At 35.6% G+C, this 18,319-nt stretch overlaps 1 protein-coding gene across 16 annotated transcripts in view; it reads right to left on the bottom strand.

Moving 5' to 3' along the window:
• DGKB (diacylglycerol kinase beta) overlaps window positions 1-18,319 on the bottom strand; it is a 325,927-nt gene that overhangs the window by 286,057 nt on the left and 21,551 nt on the right. For 15 of the 16 annotated variants that reach the window (XR_014943032.1, XR_014943029.1, XR_014943031.1 and 12 more), the window contains one exon: window positions 220-467. Coding sequence is in view for 11 of the 16 variants with exons in the window: in XM_032443169.2 (XP_032299060.1) it covers window positions 220-289 (70 nt within the window). In the remaining 5 variants the exon portion in view is untranslated. Of the gene's footprint in view, window positions 1-219; window positions 468-12,138; window positions 12,260-18,319 lie in introns of those variants that run through there. The other variant, XM_015853621.3, reaches the window with a different exon arrangement.

The following is an 18,319-nucleotide window of genomic DNA, read 5'->3' as shown; positions in this document are numbered from 1 at the left end:
AAAAGCAATGATTTTATGGTTATTCTGTTGGGTTAATACAGTGATACAATTAAGTAGATGTCATGTTGCCACAGGCAGAAAAAAAAAAAAAAAATAATATATGAACAATATTTCTAAATCTAACTTCTCATGTTTAGTATTTTGTCCTTTATGCATGTAATTCTGAGCTACTAACTGGGAAGTAAAAAGATGTAAAAGTATATTTTAGAAAGTACTTACATTCTGCATATTTCTGAAGCTGAGAGAACTCTCCAGGACTAAGGTTAAGCCACTTCTCCTGGCTCGTCATAATGGCAGTAATAGTCCTCGTTAATATCAGAAAAGCATTCCTTTTGACCCAGGTGACACAAACTCCAAGATCTGTAGTTTCAGTTCACAGTGCTTGAAGGCTTGATAGACGGCGTCAGTCAGAAGTCTTTGATGCTATGAATTGTTTCCAATTTGTTGTTCAGCAGTGAGTTACAGCACTGTTAAAAAAGGTCAAATGTAAGTCTAAATACCAGATCTAGAACAGGAGTAATTACAACTGAAAAATATTTTGTCATAATAAAATTTGTCCATACAATATTTATCCATATTTAGTCTTACATGCATCTCCAAATTTTATTTTTATAATTTCAATTCCTCATGTCCAGGGCTAATCATCAAATATTATCATACTGATCAAATTGCATCCAAACACCTTCTGTGAGTATGATTCTGTTTCAGTAATATCAAGAGACATTACCTATCAGTAAAATTAGATCTTTAAAATTTTAAAATGGGACTCAGGTAATTAGGTTTGTACTCAGTTCTGTTGTTGCATAGTACTATGTGACTTCATCAAAAACATTCTGAAGGTTCTATCTCACAGTGTCAAAATGAAAATAATTTGATTTAGCGACATGGTAGGAAAATCATGAAAACTATTTAAATATTAACCGTTCTAACAAAATTGTAAGGGGTTGATTTTTTGGATCTGTCATAACATTGCAGAACACACTAGTGAAAAATCAAATGTAACAATCTGGAATTGTTGCAAATTAGTTCAGACAAAGAGAACACATTCTGGGTGTCAACTCATTTCAGTTTTAACCACTGTACTGCAGACATTAAAAGGGCAATGCATTACCCACATTGCTCCTTGCACAACAGGTAGGAGGATACTTTTCATATAATTTTAGCTTTCTGTCCTTCAGGCATCTCACCCAAGGATTTAATCTAGAACTCTCTCTTTAATCAGCAGAAAGAAAACGGCAACCTAGACCAGCAATTAATCCCTCCAATTTCAACATAATCTTAAAATGTGATGAATTGCTTCTTGCAGTATTTATCTTTCTCTATTGATTGCAGAAGTTGCCTAGATGACAAGTTTAGACTAGAAAGCTAATTTTAGACCATAAATGGAATCTCTTTATGTGCTTGGCAATGGTGTAATTTCCAAGGGTCAGATTACAAAAAGAGCAAAGGAAAAATTCAGACCAGAAGACACTGACATAATAACAGTTTCTAAGGAAGAAAAAGCTGGGAGCGAAAAAAGGCACAGATATTCAGCTTGAGGTGGCAGAGGGAAGATATCAAAATAAAAACTAGAGTAGCTAGGAACAGAAACATATGTAAAATAAACAAACTACCCCTCTACTCAATTATGGGCAATTTTTTTTTCTCCCCATTTCTTGTCTCATCCATATATATATTCCTGGACAAAGAAATCCAGGAAGAAAGATATCTTACTCCCTAAGCCTTCCATCGCTCTCAGGCTCTTCTTGGTGAATAACTTGGGTACATACACTTGTATTACGAGAAAGCAACATCATCCAAATGCAATATCAGATGTGTACAACCTATTTGGCAGCTACCTTGTCTTTTTAAAGTTTAAATCAGAAGAAATTTCTATGTTCTTCACTTCCTCAATTTGGAATAAAACGTAAGGATGTGCTAGAAGACAGATCTAGAGACAAACAAAACAAAAACCAAACAAACAACAAAAAACTAATAGGACCACTGAGATTGGGATGAAAAAGATAATATAAGTAAGGACAAAACTAGCCGAGGAAAGCTCATCAATTCCCAAATATCAGTGGATCATCACTCAGTGTCAGGAAAAGGGTAATAACTACCAAAGATGAAAGTGACATACAATCAAAAAAGCTTAACGTTCTGTCTTGACAGCCTCAGTCCTCTTATTTAAGAGAATAGATATAATAATGGTCAACACAGAATTTTTAATCAAATTAGAGATGTTTCATTTCTGAAACGTTATTAGATTGTATTGAAGACAATTGTATTTCTTTAAACATCTTTTCATATTCTTGACAACTGATCAGGTTTTACTTAAAATGCCTTTTTATTTGAATTATTGATTTAACGGATTCAAAATTTTTCTACCACAATTCCATCTGAAGCTTAATCACTGGTAAAAATAAACACTGTTGAATGCTGTAAATTTAGATATTATCTTGGTTATTTAAAATCAGCTTAAGCACCCTATCACTAGAATTGCTATGGTTAGCAAGGTAATAACTGCTGTGGGCCCTAAACAGATCCGTCTGTTTACACGTAATATCTTTTGGTCTATAAGGATTGTTACGTCTACAGCTCATGGGAAAGTCAATGGAAAAATGTTGATTTTCACTGTCCTACTCTGACTTAAACTCTAAATCAGCAACTCCAAAAGAGGACATCCACAATGTTAACAATGATGAGGTAAGACCAGAAAACAGCAGCACCAGTGAGTTAATATCCCCATACAAAGATGAATTATTTCAAAGAACACAACAGTCAAGTATTGAGTTAAAGTATAGAGGATGGCAGGTAATGAACTCTTTCACTGATCTTCTAAGAGTTTGACATATTCCAGGAAACATGCATTTATGCAAATATTTTGTCAGTACCTGCAGTAAAGTTTTGTTAAAAACTCTATAAATCAAATTACTCAGCATTCAGCCAACACTTGCTAACAAACCCAGATTTCCAGGAATTCACCATGCCACTGAAATTTCTCTAAATGAACTAAGAAGCAGAGAAGAAAAAGGAGTTTCTAGAAAGTATAGGCAAAAGCTATTACTTCCAGTTCTACAGAAACAAATCAACAATATTGAGTCCAGTCTCATATTTCATTTCCAGAGGATGACTACAGCCTCAGTACTGTAGGATTCCAGAGGATGACTACAGTACAAACAAGTATGAGATTTAACAAGAGTAAAAGCTGGGTCGTAACAATCCAAAGCAACAGCATAGGTTTAAGAAAATGTGGTTATCAAGTTGCTCAGCTGAAAAGATTTGGGTATACTAGCTAAATATGATCCAGAGGTTTGCACAGGTGGCCAAGAAGGCCAATGGCAGACTGGCCTGCATCAGAAATAAGATGACCAACAGGACCACAGAAGTCATTTTCCCCTTGTATATGGCAATGGCAAGGCCACTCCTCAAATGCCATACTCAAGTTGGAGCTCCTTGCTACAAGGACACTGAGCTGCTTGAGTGTGTACAAAGAGCAACAAAGCTGGCGAAAAGACCAAGACTAATGAGAAGCAACTGAAGCCATTGGCACTGTTCAGTCTGGAGAAGGCTGTGGAGAGAACTCACTGGTCTCTATAACTAAAAAGGAGAATGCAGTCAAGAGAGCATCTCTCTTCTCAAGCAATGAGAAATGAAATGAGAAAACTGTCTCAGGTTGTGTCAGGGGAGGTTTAGGAAGAATTTCTTCATTGAGACGGTGGCCAAATATTGGAAAGGGCTGACCAAGGAACTGGTGTACTCCCCATCCCTGGAGAAATTTAAGAGACATGGATGTGGCACTAAGTGTCATGTTTTAGCACCAAAACTCAGCAGGTCAAGCTGATGCCTGATCTTGATAGTCTTTGACAACCTATATAATGCCATGATTTTAAATACTTCAGTTTGTCAATAAATCCAAGTCCCTCCTGAAAGGTCTTCTGGGTTCATTCTTACTGCCCTGACAAAAAGCACAAAATTTAACACACACCCTATGGAGGTTTTTTATGCCAAATATAACAAGGAAAACTGAAACAGCCAAGAAACTGGCCTTTGGAATTATCTAACCATTTCTGACCTTCCACCAGTTCTATAATCTACATCTTGCATACAATTTTATCAGTAATTTGCAGGAGGTAAAGACTGATGCCAGGAAGTGGTGCAAAAGTCAAAATGATTGATCCTAAATAAGCATCTTTTATTCTCTGTATGAACAGGACCTTCAAGTCCTTTCCCCCCCCACTTTCCTTTAAATTACTGACTCAACTATCCCTCCCTCTATGTGAGAAACAAAGCTACAAAAAGACTAATTCATTTAACCTACCATGAAAATCCTGTTTCAAACTGTTTATGTTTTTGTTAGGAAGATGGAGGGGTGATAAAGAACACGAACCCTAAGGAGAGAAGTTTCCTTCTAGGTTTTAAGGGAAACTATAGTTCTCCACATGACTGATTACTGATTTTTAACTGAATACCATGAATAAACAACTCAGAACATATTGTACTTTAACTGCTGTAGAGGCTGAAGCAATTACGCTTTTCAAGGACTTTTCTATACTGAACATACTTAAAATTTCCTTCAATTGGGTAAGTACCTTCACCATAATTAGCTGGGTCCTGAGATTTAAGTGTTCACACTTTTTCCCAAAGGAGAACTTTTACTCATCAGACACCTCATCAGTTCGCACACACATTATTGATACAATAAGCCAAAAAAAAAGAATATCTGAGAAAACATTTCACTAACAGGCTTCTGTGAAAATGAGAAATATTAGCAACAGAAACTGTACATCAGTCAAAGGTGATCAGAAGTCTAGACAATGGCACCACTTTAAATATTTACATACATTTTAAACATAGACTTTCTTTTTATTTATCTTTTTTACTGTGGTCTTCAATCACCTTAACTTCACACTGGAACTACTTTAAAAAATATTGTACTTTCAGATAGTTCTCAAATATTTCCAGCTCTTTCTAGACTTGCTATTTCTAAACTGCTACATAAAATAGAACACTTCCTTCACTGAAAGAAACACTGAAATAAATGAAATATAAGCAGAACACTGGAATATGAAAATGCCAGAATGTTTATGTTTTGTGGTGCTGCAGATTTTTAAAGACCATTCTTCCATTAAATGATGCAACAGAATAAGCAAAAAATAATAATGATAATTAAAGAAATAATCCAGTGACACCTTTTTGGATTGGAATTTATTTTACACTTAAAGAGGTAATGGCATATAAACTAAAAATCTTCTCTGAGAGTAATGTAGCTATTCCCAATGTTAAAGAATTCTCAATTATAATTCTAAGAAAATAAATTTTTAAAAGCAAACGCAGGAAACATAAAGAATTAGTCATCCTTCTCACCATTTTACATCTGTGACTAGCAGATTTCTCTATAGTGGCCTCAAAGTTTGGTGCCATATTCATTGGGACTAAATGGTCACAGTGTATCACATTTTGTTTTTATAAGTAATTATTACTTTTCCATTTAGAAGAAGTTATCTATGTCTCTGGAAAAATAAGAAGGCCGCTCAGAAATTAATGGCTGCTGTGCCTCCTGCTCAGGGAGTCACCGTTCTTGGAAATGTTCAAGAAATGTGCAGATGTTGTACTTAGGGACATGGTTTAGCGGGTAATAATGATGGAAGGTTGACAGTTGGACTAGGTGATATTAAGAGGTCTTTTGCAGCCTTAATTATTCTATTCTATGATTATAAAGATGTTGAAAATAGGTGAGAGTAAGAGACAAACACAAAACTGACCCCACAAAAAGCAGGGGAAAATCTGTTTAGACAGAAATAACTCTAGAAGGCTGTTAATATTTTGAAATCAGTGAATTCCACAACTGTTAATTTCAGTGTGAAATTCTTCTTAAAATATGAATAAATAACTAAGACTTATGACTAATTTTCTTTAATAAATCAAGCAATGTAATCTAGGGCAGAAAGTCCATGATTCAATAGGTGTAATTATGTAATATGCAGGAAGTTCTCGGTCATAAAGTACTGTTGTCCACTGGGTAAACCACTGTCAAGAGAATTACTCCCAACTCCTTCAGTGCTGCACACAACTATTTTTTTTTATCCATTAAAAAGAAAAAGAAAAAGAAAAAGAAAAAGAAAAAGAAAAAGAAAAAGAAAAAGAAAAAGAAAAAGAAAAAAGAAAAAGAAAAAGAAAAAGAAAAAGAAAAAGAAAAAGAAAAAGAAAAAGAAAAAGAAAAATCCAACAAAGTTTTGAACATCAAAGAATAAATGCATAAATGCCTTAGGGGCAACCTCTTCCTTCCAAACCAGGCATTTGCCACCTTACCTATGAAATCCAATTTTAGAAGTTCATGTTTTGGAAGGAATTCTGCATTCATCTCCCACAACTATAGCGCCACAAATATGTAAGCCCACTATAGCAGTGTTGGGCAATTTAACTAACATCTGTCATATGTTGTTGCCCTTTCTTTCCCTTGCCTCTCATGGGATGAACTGTAAATTCAACATAACAATTAATCTCTGTTACCCATCAGCAACGGCGTTTTCTGTGTAACTGTTTGGTTTAATTATCTCTCCAATTTAGGTGCTCCAGGGGTCATTACAACAGAGGGAGGCAAAGCTGAAAAATGTAATTTCCAACTGGGGAAGATTTCTGATGATCCTTGATCTCCTAAGGCAGAAATTCCTACTTCATGCTCATAAATAAACCTTTGCAGAAATATACTTTTGGCTTGTGATGCAACTGTTCCACTCTGCTCAAGGAAAATATTTGTTAACTGCTGTCCTGATTCCAAAGATGTATGCAGTTTTAAAATAAGCTGAGAACTGGGCACTTGAACAGCTTCTAGAATATACGTGAGAACGTGAACTTGATATAACGTTCAACAAGAAATCGGTGCAGAGAACAGAGAACAAGTTAGCAGGAAGGTTAATGGATTTTGTTGCAGATACTGATTTCTTTTTTTACTAGCTGATGTGTTTTGTTGTTTTTTTTTTTTTGGTTTTTTTTTTTCCTCAGGGAGATTACATACAGAAGTTACTGCAGTCCTGAGACATGAATAGCCGACACTATGTCACTGTCCACTGGGATAGTGCGCACTCATTTAGACAACTACAAAGGGTTTCAAATTTATTTAATTAACATCACTATTAAAAAGTTTAGTGACGGAGTAGAGAAAGTGATTTCAAAAGTGGGAGAGGTCTTGCCTACAGGAGGGTATATCTGCAGACAAAGGAAATCATGTGATGGCATTAGTGTCTCCAACTTCTATTCCTTGTTCTCTCTCAGTTTCTGACTAGTTCAAATTCAACTCCATTAATGTCTAAGTTTGAGAAGGCTCTGTTATCATGGCCACTTCTTTGTTCCTACCACTTGTGTTGATCGTATGTCCGCACTGCCACCAGTGTCATGAGGAACATCACGTGAAATCTTTTAAATATCTACAATAACTGGCATTTGTGCTTTTAATTGATGATAGTATATAACTGTGCAACCTAAATATGTATTATTTTCTTATGATGTTCAGACTTAAGTGTGAAATTTTACTTCTTTTCTATGTTTTCCTCATCTTAAAGAGGGGAGGGTGGAAGAAGGGAAGCTGATAATCTGTTCTCTTTTCCTTGAGGATATTTTGTAGCATATATTACTGAAATTTTTAAACATTCCTCCCCTTGAAAACACTCTGCATCTCTGTTTTTCTCTTGTTATTGTTATCTCAGGATGTTCTTCCTCTTTTAGCTAATCTTCTCTCTTTATGAGTTGCAGTTAATTATTCTCAGACAGAGCTTATGTTTTCACAAACTCCTTGGCACTAACATTATTGCTATCGTAACCAAGATTATTTAACAATAAGAGAAACAGAGGATTGGTAGATAGAAGTAAAATATAATGCATGAAGATTTCAGACACCTCCATCTTCAAGACTGTGTGCCCCGGTGGCGCAAGTGGTAGGAATGCCGCATTGCAACACCAGAGGCCCTGGGTTCAAATCCCCCCTGTGGCACAAGTGGTAGAAGTGCCGCTCTGCTACACAGGAGGCTCAAATTCCAGGGGGTTGAACTCGATGATCTCTAAGGTCCCTTCCAACCCGCACAAGACTATGATACTATGATGATGATACTGAAAAGACACACGGGAAATTCCAAGCTAAGTTCAGGTTAAGATCAATTACCTGGAATAATTGATAAATTAATTAATTATACTCAAGTTATAGTTTGAGGGAAAAGGGCAGTCAGAATCCTATTGCATCTTGAGGGCTACAGAGTAATCTGTCATCACAAGCTTCTCAAATATAGTTTTGCCATGTTCCAGTTCTTTTTCCCCAGTATGACTACTAAACTCTTTAATAGCTTGTTTACGCTGTGTGCAAGTCTGCACAAAATTTTTATGATACTGCAGTGGATTATTTGCCATGCACAGACAGACATATATGTAATTGTTGGAGGCAAACTTGAACTCACTCTAACCTTCTACAACTGGAAATCTGGTGTGATTTCCCCAGACATTGCTGGCTGCTGATACTTGCATTTCCTTATGCTCCACAGTTCTGCTGGGCTCACCCAAGGGATGCATAGGATTTAAGCCAAAGCAGTTTTAATGCTATCCACTAACTGTAGTCAGAAGCAAAGCAGTATTAAATTATCCCAATTCATCTCCACATTGAACATGCCAAAACAGTTTTTAAAGCACCGGACATCTTCTAATGCAGGCTGTCCTTCTGCTATTGTTATTTGCCATATGACCTCCATATATCTGAATCATAAATGAAGTCACTTGAAAACCATCATTTTCTGTTAAATTCCTTTCCCCCGCAGCTTTAAAAAGCAAAAGACGCAAAAATTTTATATGTTTCATACTTTAAAGACAAATCTGGGGAGGAGTAAGGGGGAAGCTTAGTCCATTCTGGCATTTAAAGCCATACATCACAAAGGCTTGCCTATTAGAACATGATGACTAAATAATTAAATAGGTAGAAATCAAAGGAATTATAAGGAAACCAGAATAAACACAATGCAGCAGAATAAATTAAAAATGTTTTGCTGTTTCTTTGCTTAAATTATTAAAGAAATCCTCTTAGGCTCCAAAACAAGAGAGGTATAATAAAATGGATGGCAACTTGGTAACACTTCATTTGTTCTTCTGTTAATAGAATAAGCACATAGCTCAGCAATGACACTTCTGGACTCTACTCTCACACAGAATAGAAATACCAGACATAAACACTACCACTTCTCTTGTAATAGTAATCACTTATTTACTGCCTCCATTATACAATATTCTTATCTTTTTTAGCAGCAAGAATAATTACAGATGACTGTAAACCATCATCTTTTTCACTAGCACTATGTACAGTAGCTTGCCTGCTTTCACTCTGCAATCTGTTTTGCCTTGTTAAGTTTCATAAATGAAGCACTGGGTTGCACACACCGCACACCTGATGAATTACAAGTCAGCAAAGCAGACAATAAAAGTAAATACACAACACCAAAACACTGAGATCTTGCTGACTCAGACCCTGGAAATCTCACATTTCAGTCATGGAAACTAAATAAATTCAGGTAATGCTCACATTCATGAAACGTCTTAAATGTTGAACTTTAAGAACAGGTAAAAAGACTTCAAACTATTGTGAGAGAATTTCTCAGCAAGATGATATCCTACATCTGAGACAGGAATTATACTACTGTTTTTTATAAAAGTATGAATATGATTGAACATTCTTATTCATAGAATTGTATTGTTGGACTTTAAGTAGAAACTGTTCTTTCATGAATAATTTTTATGCGGCAATATTAAATAAGCTCACTCCATAGGAGAAACTGTAATATCTATCTCAGTTAAAAGACTGCTTGAACTAGTCTTTTTCAATTGCTTCTTTTATGAAAACTTGAAAACCCAATAAATTAATCTTTTTAGTTATCAGTGTAAATGTTTTTGATTTTTTAAAATCTATTTGAGACACCTTTGCTTCAGTATGCCTTCAAATACACCTAAGATGGTTACAAGCATTCTTTTAAACATTAAAATATCATCCCTACATAATTTCCACATTACCCAGCAAATTGCAATACTATGTCTATGGTCAACTTCATATTTCTAAGAGAAGATAGATAATGGAAAAACACTACTTCTGAGTTGGTAAAGAATTGTTAAGTTACTTTTTATTTTTTCATTGTTTTCCAACATTTTTTTCCTATACAATAAGACTGTATAGGTCAGATTATGCTAAGTCTGTAAGCACTTTAGTACTTCTTCCTCCATAGAGAGAGGAAGCCCTGTACAAAGTCCTTACTCAAGACCTGGTTGCCTGGCTGCTTTATAAAAAGACTGTATCAGAAATGTGCATATGAAAACTTTTTGTTTTTAATAAATAGGCAGATATTTTAGAGATTATGAATCTTTTCCATAATGTTCTGTTAAAAACTGATCCATAAAGTTTTCAAATGAAGAGATTTACAAAAGTTTTGGGGGACCTACACTTACCAACAGGGATAGGATCTAGCCTCACCCTGTGAGCCATGCATGTAAAACTCACCTTTCAACAGTTTCCAAATGTGTTTTTTAAGAACTGCTATGTTAATAGAACTAGTACTGTTTAACTTTGCTAAATGATTTTTAATTTGTGAGGCACTTTTATTAGTTCTGTACGGAAATATGCATAAATAAATTCTTCTACACGCAGTACAAACCCAAAAATGATTGCTCCACTTACACCCTTTTCATATCACCAGAATATCAGATCTATGTGAACTCTAAGTCACTGAGTTGACTAAAATCATTCTGTTTTGGCATAACTTACTTTTTTTTTTTTTCTTAAAGAGAAAAAAACCTGTTATTTGTTACTTAAATCTGTTCCCTGATGAACTATTTTTATAAAGACTGTACTTTAGAAGTTAAGTCATGCTTACTGATGACACTGAGATACTTACCAGTATCTCCTGAGAATATTCACTAAAGATAATATTTTGTAAGCCTCCACACTCAAAACAATAAAATGCATCTACAATGAACTTGTTTATAAGTTTCAGTTAATATTCACAGAAGTGTTTTTGCTATACTTGTCAAGCTTTTATGATGAACTCATTCCTCTTGGTGATACTTGCAATATACTAAGTCAATAAAATCAATAATTTGAGGCACAGTGATTGCTCTTTTACCTGAAAATAAATAAATAAATAAATAAATTGCTACTAGCTGCAAGAAAAAAAAAAAAAAAAAAAAAAAAAGACAGCCGTTATTCATAACAGGTCACATAAACCCATGCAAGTCTATGGTTCAAAATGACAAATACTATTGCTCAGTATTAGGACTTACTTGCTTAGTCTCTGAAAACAGAAGCCCCTGATCTGAGCTCAACTGAGCAATACGAGCTACACAGCCCAGGCAGTATGCTACTCTTCTAACCCAAATCAGAGTGCTTGACCTCTGATGTTTAGTGCTCCCTATGTACATTTTTATTTTCTGCTTATTCTTCTACAACTTGGTTTGATGAATGAAAAAAATGAGAAACATTAAGTAACTACTCATTATGTTTTCATTATTGTGAATTATAAAATATTACAAAAGCACAAACTGAGGTAAGGTTGACTACAGCAGTGACAGTACTATGTACACAAGGGACAGTCCTGCTTGCTCTTCAGTAGTGTAGAAAATGAGGCATATCTCATTTTAGAGAAAATAAATGAATAACAGAATTTCCTAAAAAAGAATACAGACCTAGCATTGAATTTTAAAAAGGGGGCAGATCTCAGCTGACATTAATCATTGCATTTTAAATTCAACAGACACACTGAAACATTTGTTCTCAGATAATTTGCTCACTATCACACAGGAGTTGTGGGGAAAAGTCAGGAACTGAACTGAGATCTGTAATTGAATATATTTAAATACATGAATAGTGCTAATTTATGTATGTCAATAAAACAGTTATACTCCTTAACAGCTTTATTTTTCCCAGTTCTTCTAAGTTTGAACCAGTAAATTTAAGTCTAAATGCCTACAAGAGTAAAAAATATATTAGAATAAAGCTCTACATTAAATATGATTACTTTTCTAATAATCCAAATCACAGAATTTTAATTAACAGTCTGTCATGAACAACTAACTTCACATAATACTCTACTAATTAAAACAAGTAGTTCACAGTATTGCTGAGGAAATGTTATCACTTACAGAATTAACTACACGCGTCCAATAATGTCACCATTCTGGAAATCTGTGGCTGCTGCTCCATCAGTTGAGTGTGTGTGCTGTGGCTTTCCCCAGGGCACTGGTCTTCCAATCACCCCAGCTGGGGACCTGGTTGGAAAATATCACAGCTTCCACTGCTTTTCAGCAGCTCCATTCCTCTTCCACAGAGCTGAGATAAACCCAAGCCCTAGCCCTTTCCAAAACAGCCCTGGGAAGATATGCCAAAGCCTGAACCCACAACCAAAAGGCCAGAAAAGCTCCTAACACAACAACTTATTTGTCCCAGTAAAAACCTCCTTAAATAGAAGATGGACAATCTGAGCAATGTGCTGTATAGTACAAATCCAGCACATATCACCTGATCAAGTCTTAATTGTTGTGTTGTCTTTTCCCTCAGGTATATATATTAAGCAGAGTAAAAATAAATAAATAAATAAATAAATACACTAAAACTACTGTTATCTGGAATATAAAACTGCATGATTTTGGATTGCCAACTTCCAGAAGAAAGTGAGAATTTCCTGCATTTAGCCTCTCTCAAACCTCAGCCTTCTCAAATATGCAAAACAAATTATTATTCAAGAGATTGTTACAGAACTCTAATTTTTATGAGTACTCAAGGTTCCCAGGCATCAATTTCATAACTAGATTTAGTTTACACTTCTTAAATTAGTACAGCTAAAATAAGAAAGTTATTTATTTTGGCATCCTAAAAGAAAGAAAAACATAGAATTAGCATACCTTTGAAATTCATTGCAAAAGTATCCTTTTCTTAACAACATGCCATATCATTTTGCTCCCTATTTTCATTTTCAGGGTAACAATACTAAACATTACTACTATGTACTCCTAATATTCTAGAAACCTACCTACTGTAAAGTTCAGAATTGTGAACAGATATATTTCTGTATAGATGCATTTAGCTATACCTAGGTCAGCTTTTTTTATTGCTTTTTTTTTTCTCAGAATATTCTGACAAAAATAACTTCATATTATTTTGCATATTTCTGCATTATTTAGTCAGGAAATTTGTCTAGATTTTTAAACAGCAAGATTCACCAATACTGTCAGCAGATCTCTTGCAACACTGTTGATTAATGAATTACTTAATGAAATTTCATACAGCAAGATACATAAGCCACCTCTCCAGTTAACAACTGATCAAGGCAAGTATCTCTGCTGTGAAATCTATACAATATTCAATCATTTTATGTCATTAAAATCTATACATATTGATGTTATTTCCTGACACTTTGATAGCTAACACAAAATATTTATTATACTCCTGCTACCAAAGTTTAAATGGATATCCAAAATCTTCTTTCTAATCATAATTACAGATAATATTATAGTTATTGATGTTTATAGTTGTGCATATGCAATGTCACCTTGAATAGTCAAAGCAGTTAATGCTAGTAACAGTCTCTATGTACTCCAAAAGCCAAAAAACACTTTACTGAAAATAGCAAGCTTTGTTTATTTGGCAGACTGGAGGGAGTTGTGCATATTTTTTAGATATATCAAAAGTTGCAAAAACACATCTTGTGTTTTATAGGACAACATGATTGCTCCATTTGTGGTAAATTTGCCCTAGGACATAATATTTTACAATGAAAATTGTATTACAGTGGCTCACATTGTGCCGTCTGTTTTAAAATGAACTCTCCAGGGACTTCTATGGAGAACAGTTTTAAAATATAAATGGAACAACACATCCCAAAGTACTTTTTACCTAGCTTTAATACTCGTGATTAAAAGGATTTGAAAAATTTGGCGAGCTGTAGCCTTTCCACTAAGGAATCCCCTTATTCTTCATTTTTTCCCCTAAAGAAGATAATTTGCAGATGACACGAAGCTGAGTGGTGCAGCTGATACAACAGAAGGAAGAGATGCCATCCAGAGGGACCAGGACAGGCATGAAAAGTGATTCAGTATCAATGTAACAAGGTTCAACACAACCAAGTGCAAGGTGTTGCACTTTAGTTGGGGCAGACTCATATGTTTACAGATTGGGAAAACTCACTGAGAGCAGCCCTGCAAAGGGCGTAACAGTTCTGGTGGATGAAAAGCTCAGCCTGAGGCATGCTTGCAGTCCAGAAGGCTAATGGTATCCAGGGCTACATCCAAAGAGGAATGGCTAGTACGGCTACAGATGTGATTGTCTCCCTCCACTCTGTCTTCATGAGGCCCCACCTGGAGTACTGCATTCAGTACTAAGGCCCCCAGTATCAGAAGACTTGAGATGTTGGAGAAGGCCCAGAGGAGAACTATGAAGATAATCTAGAGGGTTCAGCAGCTCTCCTATGAAGAAAAGTTGAGGGAGTTGGAATTATTTAGCTTGGAGCAGAAAAGGGACTGCAGCCTTCCAGTACTGGAAGGAAGCTTACAAACAGGAGGGAGACTGACTTCTTACATGGTCTGATAGTGATATGACAAGGTGAATGGCTTTAAACTGAAATGATGTTAGGAAGAAATTATTTACTCAGTGGTAAGGCACTGGCACAGACTGCCCAGAGGAGCTGTGGATGTCTCATCCCTGGAGGTGTTCAAGGCCAGAATGTATGGGATCCATGTTGCAATCTAGTTGGTGGCAACCCTGCCCATGGCAGGGAATTTTGAACTAGATGGTCTTTAAGGTCCCTTCCAAACTAAACCATTCTATGAAACAATGGGCACACATAGAATCACTCCATGAATACCAAGGCAGATCAGGATGAATCTGACTCAGTGTCACGCAGGGAGTCCCAGATGTCTGAGGAGATGAGTCCTACTCCATTCCCTTCCCTTTCAGTGACAGCCCCATGCCACAGGTACTTGCAAACACTGTGGTAGCTGATGAGCAGATTAATGCTAGGCAACAAACATGCAAGGGAGAACAGACATACAAAGGCCAGACAACCATCAGTAAAGAACATCAGGACCAGTCTAATAGTATCCTTACATTTGACCAATGTCATCTCAATTCTTTCATGGTATAGCACAAACAGCGCTGGTGTCACAGGCAGAGAGAAGATCACAGGAGGGGGATGTGGAAAACAAACACACAAAAAAGAAACCACAAAAAAACACTTTCTTGTACTCAGTGTCAACACTAAACAAATCTCATCATGCCAAATACCTTTGATGCACTTCATCTGCTCTACAGAGCATAACAAAAGGAAGAAAATATTTTCCCCTTTTGTATTTTTAATATAAATTATGCAAAACACAACTATAAATTTTAATGCCACAATAACACCATGACTTTCATGTTTCCTTACTTAAGATAATGAGATCTCCAAAATATCAAAGCAATCATAAAGTTCCGATTTAAATCCAAAACAAATATTTTCTTTGAAGAGGCATACTATCCTTATTTACACTGCACCAGAGCTATTATCTTACAACACACACACAGAGAAACAACCACAGAATACCCCTGGTAAAGTCATGAAACCCCTTTCAAAAGGAAAAATAATCTTCTGCATCAATACAGCTTCATATTATCTCATGTCTGACTTATAATAGCACAAAAGCCTCCCTTAGCTTCATTAAACAGCTATTGTTTAAGAATTCCATTGTTTTCATAGCATAACCAATGGTCTTAGAGCATTAGTATTTTTTGTCTGTCTAGTTCAAAGGAACTGCATCCTTTTACCCAGTCATCCAGACAGACAGAAAAATCAGTCAGTTGACAATAAGAGCACAATCACAAAACTTCAATGTTCATCTATTTCCAAAACTTGTTTCAAAGTTAGTTAGATAATTTTATAATATGTGCAGGGCATACCAAATCCAACCCCTGCCATACGTACATCATACATAGATTTAACTGTTTTTGCATTACACATTTCACTTTGTTTTGAATCAATAAGGTAGGAAGCATCTTTTCCATATTTAGAAGTCCTACAGTCATGCAAACGACATCCTTGTCAAGATTGATCCATAATGAAATATAAGATTGTGACATGCATGCAGGACATCATAAAATAAAAAAAACTACTTGACATAAAATCATAGCAATTCCAGCACCAACATGAAGGGATATCTCTTTTTCACTTGTCAAAAGAATGTTTTCCCCTTCATGTCTCTCAGACATCATGGCCTCAACTTATCTTTATTCCTGGTGTGCTTCTTTCTTCTCAGCACCATGTCACATCTCTGTTTAACTACATGGTTTTCATTAATCGCAACATTTTGTTTGTTCCTCTCAAGCTCCAGAATTTACCAAGTAATTAGTCTATCAAACAAGACTCCTCGTTCTGCTCTTTCCATAACCAAGGCACATTGTCTTGCACATAGACTGCAAGCAGTCTTGGTTCCTGCCTGCCCAGAGGAGGGGCATGCCCACTTTGAATCTTGGTCCTTTACATCCTGGTCTCACATTTTCTCTTCTGCCTCTGCAGAACAAGAGGACTGGCAGTAAAAGCTCTGTTGATGCAGGACGCAGTCCCAAGATTTCATCTGGGTCAACAAGTTTTCAAAAAGCTTAGAAGCATTTCTCCAGTATCTCTCAGTCACAACCACAACCCTCTCTGCCTCTTCCACCCAGGAAAATGATTCCAAGAATCTCTTATACATGGAAGGGAAAGACATTGCTTTGCTCTGGCAATCAGTATGTCTGTGCAAATAAACCATCTTAAGCAGCACTTCGGATCTCTGAAGAAGCAGACCTTAACATCCACAAAATAATACGACTTAAGTTTTCATCCAAAAAACAAAGAATTGCTCAATTCTGAGCATCTTTGCACTCACTTCCAAAAAAAAGCTGAAAAAATGTTAGCCCTAATACTTAGTTTACACAAGTATAGATTGAATTTCTGCATATCGATAACTGCTGTAATCATCCCAAGTAGAAATTTAAATATTTTGAAACAGAAATGCACCCAAAACACATGCAAATCAAGCATGACTCTGCATATGATGGTGAACGGGATGCAAAGAGGATGTAAGATAGGATATAAGAAAGCAATGGCTAGAATTTTTCTCAGCTGTGCCTTTGGTGTTCCATTTTAGGAAATGCAAGAAAATGTTACTATTTTCCAGATTTTATTTAAAAAAAAAAAAAAAAGAAAAAAAAGCTGAGTGACAAGGTAAGTTTAAATTCTGTAGCATATTTCCCTGACTCTAAGATAACAGGGTAGAAAGAGAGTTATATACCTTAATATTTTCCAAGACTTACTTCCTTGTAACTGAAAATACACTTTGGTGTAGTATAAGAAATAAATAATCTTTATTATGTGTTCCCTAGATTATAGTAGTGTGTTTTCATATTTCTAGGAATATTACTACCACGGCAGTAAGAAAACAGGAGAAAAGTACTATATGAAGCACAACTAGAGGCACAACAGTAATCTGTAACAAAAAGCCATATCTGAAGGCTGATATGTTAATCCTCTAAAAAAAATAATTTATGTGTATTACATATTCCTAGGAAGCAGTGTTGTAAGCAGGGCTCCAATACAGCAACCTGTAAATAAAACCAGATATTCATTCATACCTAAAGATTTTTGTACTAAAAATAATAATAATAATAATAATAATAATAATAATAATAATAAAAACCTTACTCTATCTTCATTTCTGCACATCTACCTTCTTCCAAACGAGCAAACCCCTTACAAGGAGAATCACCCAAAGATCTGAAGATAATAAAACTATTTATTTAAATACCAGATTCACACAGCTTTCCACTTCTGTTCTCCAAAATGAATGAAGTTACAATCACAGTGAAGCAGTTCAAATACAGACCACTGCCAAATCCCACAATATTGACTGTAAATCACTTCACTGAAGCCTGTCTCGCGCACTCCATACCACAACCACTCTGCACACGAGGGAAACTCCCACACATGCCAGCAACAGCTCCAGACACAGAACAAAAGCCAACAGTTCCAAAGGAATTAATTTATCTTGCTCTAAAACCTAAAGTAACTTCCTCAAAGTGCCAGCAGGTTAGAAGCTGCTTGTATACGCTGTCTATGCACCTGCCACTAGGACCATAACATGTATTGCTAAGGGAAAATTCAAGGAAAATAACCATGATAATTTCTCCTAGGATAATATTCTCAAAGAAGAGATATCTGAATAGCTACCATTCATTTTATATTATATTATACGCCATTACACCTTCAAAACTTTGAAATACAGGAAACATTGTTCAGTCTACCTAAACACGTTCATA

Source organism: Coturnix japonica, chromosome 2 (genome assembly GCF_054131305.1).
Source record: "Coturnix japonica strain WE chromosome 2, WE-NBRP24, whole genome shotgun sequence".
Lineage (NCBI taxonomy): Eukaryota > Metazoa > Chordata > Aves > Galliformes > Phasianidae > Coturnix > Coturnix japonica.
The sequence above is the reverse complement of the archived record's forward strand: the minus strand, read 5'-3'. Positions and strand labels throughout refer to the sequence as shown.